Source organism: Mastomys coucha, unplaced genomic scaffold, assembly GCF_008632895.1.
Source record: "Mastomys coucha isolate ucsf_1 unplaced genomic scaffold, UCSF_Mcou_1 pScaffold12, whole genome shotgun sequence".
Taxonomy (NCBI): Eukaryota; Metazoa; Chordata; class Mammalia; order Rodentia; family Muridae; genus Mastomys; species Mastomys coucha.
This window is the reverse complement of record NW_022196894.1, coordinates 56,661,826-56,665,237: the sequence shown is the minus strand read 5'-3', so window position 1 is coordinate 56,665,237 and position 3,412 is coordinate 56,661,826. Positions and strand designations below refer to the sequence as shown.

Below are 3,412 nucleotides of genomic sequence, written 5' to 3'. Positions count from 1 at the left end.
TTGAAAATATAACAATCTTTTTGCTTTTATTTATTCATTTTATTTAATAATTTTCATGTAAATATTTTGAAATTTTTTCACAAACTCCAAAATGTCAAAAATATCAGCTTATTCATACAATTTTAAAAATATAAATTTTGTATATTAAGCAGATGCACACAGGGGAAATATGAATAACATTATTAAAATTGAAAAATATCTAAATCTTTCTTCATGATTTCTATGTATATAATTATAGGTAAGTTTGATTATTACAAATAGATGTATTACCAAGGTTGAGAATTTTCTTACCTATAAAATCTAAAAGACTATGACAATTTCCCTAAATGTTACTTCTGTATTTTATTTAATTTAGTGGACAAAAACTCAAACTATACTTCTTAATTTTTATATTAAGAAAAAATTCTCCTACTGTATATGTAACAGAGGACTGCCTTGTCTGTCCTTAGTGGGCGGGAATGTGCTTGGTCTTGTGGAGGCTTGATGCCCAAGAGAAGGGGATGATAGAGGGTTGAGGTGGGAGTGGGTAGGTGGGTTGGGGAGCACCCTCTTAGAGTCAAAGTGGAGGGGGATAGGGTGGAGTGCTTGTGGAGGGTAGTCTGGGAAGGGAGGCAAGATTTGAAATGTAAATAAATAAAATAATTTATAAAAAAGAGAGCACCATGACTTTGCTGTTCCCAAGTTTTATTCATGTGTTCTAGGCAATTCTTCACCTACCCCTTAAAACATACATATTGAGTAAATATGCACACATGGATACAATTTTGTGTACAATTACTCATTTATATGAGTCAGTTCTTATGAAATTCTAGTTGACTTATTTTTCTCTTTATCATCTATTTCCCTCAGCCAAGGCTCTACCACATAGCATAAATATCAGAATTATTAATTTATTGTATTATATCCATCCTTAAATTAAGAGGTTCTTTAAAATTATAGCTTATTTGGCTGCAGTGTGATCATAGTCATTTTTACGTCTGTATATTTTGGTCCTCTGAGATAATATACATTGTGGTAATTCTCAATTCAATTGATAATAATTCTTTTTGTGACTGATTTTTTTTTTTCTAAGTGCACTATGGCATATTCGCCTGTTTCTATTTATTGCACCTTGGCCAGGAATGAGTTGGATAGTCTTTTTAAATCTGTTTTTTTTTTCTTTTTTTTTATCCAGTGCGGCTTATATTTCCAGAGTATAACTAAAAGAATGGTAGGTTGACTAATAAATATATGTAACTCAAATAAATTGAATTATGTAAAGCGCTTTCCCAAAGCAGTTGCAGTTAGTACTCTACAGGTAATCCAGGAAGGCATCAACTTCCTCACCTTAGCGATCAGTGAGCGCTTTGATGCATTTCAATTCATGCTACTCACATACATGAGTAGGTGTGTGTGTTGTGGTTTTTATTTTCATCTAGGTATATGCAGTGTATTTAGTAAGGGTTTATTCCTATGTATTTCCAGATGAATTGTTGACAGTGACAGCATAACCTACTGCTTCAATTACCATTTCCCACAGTATACAAACATGTATTTGCGTTTTAATATTCCCTTTATTTATAATCTGAAATCTGTTCTAAATGCCTATCCCACTTCTTTACTATAAAATGTCTTAGTATCTTGATTATTAAATCTTTAAACTACAGTTTAGTATCAGTTAAGACACATTCAACTAATCTTACTGTTTATACTGTTGGTGTAGCAATCTGTTTTATTCACATGAGTTTTAACAAGTTATTCACTTCAAAATGCTGCAAACACATACTGCATTTGTAAGATTTAAGAGGATTTCCACTAAGTGTATATATTACTTTAGGTGTATTATTGTTTTTTTTTTTTTTTAATTAGGTGAAAGTTTCGATGCCTAGTAGACAAATACCAAAATTTTAAAGTCTGGCATGAGAAGTATCCAGTTGTGATAGTGACAGGGATATCAACAATTTTATATTTTTTCTGGAATCCTGTCTTTACTGGTTCTTTCATTTTAGTGATTGTCCAGCTCAGACATGGCAGAAGAAAACCACACTCTGGTCACTGAGTTTATCCTCGTGGGACTCACAGAGCGTCCCATGCTAAAAGTTGCCCTGTTCTTACTGTTCCTCATCATCTACCTCATCACCATGGTGGGAAATCTCGGACTGATTGCTCTCATTTGGAAGGACTCTCACCTCCATACTCCCATGTACTTCTTCCTCAGCAGCTTGGCCTTTGCGGATTCATGCACTACATCCTCTGTGACTCCCAAAATGCTTCTCAACTTTTTATCTAAAAATCATGAGATATCCCTGGTTGAGTGCTTTGCCCAATTTTATTTTATGGGTTCCAGTGCAACCACAGAATGTTTTCTCCTATCTGTGATGGCCTATGACCGCTATGTCGCCATATGTAACCCCTTGCTCTATCCGGTGCTGATGTCTAATAGACTCTGTATTCAGTTTGTATCTGTGACATACTTACTTGGTGTTCTGCACTTGGCAATTCATGTGGGTTTGTTACTTAGACTGACTTTCTGCAGATCCAACATTATACAATATTACTACTGTGAAATTTTACAACTTTTCAACATTTCTTGCATTGATCCAACAATTAACATGTTCGTGCTTTTAATTTTTTCAATTTCTATACAAGCCTTCACCTTTGTAACCATCTTGGTTTCATATATCCGTGTCCTCTTTGCCATCCTGAGAAAGAAGTCTGAAAAGGGCAGAAGCAAAGCCTTCTCCACATGCAGTGCCCATCTGCTTTCTGTCTCTTTGTTCTATGGCACTCTTTTTCTCATTTATGTTTGTCCTGGGTCTGGGCCTGTGGGAGACAAAGAGAAAATGCTTTCTTTATTTTATACAGTAATAATTCCTCTGCTCAACCCATTTGTTTACAGTCTGAGGAACAAAGAGGTTATAGATGCTTTTAGAAGAGTAATGAATAATAACTGATCATTGTACAATGTTTTGGACATGTCTCCCTTGAGATTATATAAAAAATAAGATGAAAATATTAACAGAAAAAAATAGGTGCTAAGAACTTATCACAACTCTACCATTTTGCTGGAGGGTCAGTACCCTCTCCTGGGCATGTCCAGCTTTGAATTTTATGTCTGATACCCTAGTGATTTTTTCATATGGGTTCAGTGAAATTCTGGTAGCACGGTTTATGAACACCTTGTCTAGAAACAGTATCCTCTATTTTATTGGAAGATTTATCTTTTCAAATTAACTATTTTCTTTGGCTTTTCCAAATTTACAAATGTGAATTTGCCATTTTCCTATGCCATCCTGAGACACACTTACTGAAACATGACTCTGATCATGGCTGACAAATATAGTTTGTCAGCAAATAGCTTACCTCTCAGGACCTAGAAGTAAACAAAGTTTTTGACCCTTTAGTTCAGTAAACAACATTGGTCAATTGATAA

At 34.3% G+C, this 3,412-nt stretch overlaps 1 protein-coding gene across 1 annotated transcript; it reads left to right on the top strand.

Moving 5' to 3' along the window:
- Positions 1-1,997: 1,997 nt before the first annotated feature.
- On the top strand, positions 1,998-2,933 carry LOC116086029 (olfactory receptor 5AC1-like). The gene has a single exon (XM_031364182.1). It carries the CDS (start codon positions 2,007-2,009, stop codon positions 2,931-2,933), a length of 927 nt encoding a protein of 308 aa, XP_031220042.1. The 5' UTR covers positions 1,998-2,006.
- Positions 2,934-3,412: the final 479 nt, after the last annotated feature.

Bases quoted from the DNA above. Each gene is read 5' to 3' on its own strand.
- LOC116086029 (XM_031364182.1), top strand. From the start codon at position 2,007: ATGGCAGAAGAAAACCACACTCTGGTCACTGAGTTTATCCTCGTGGGA.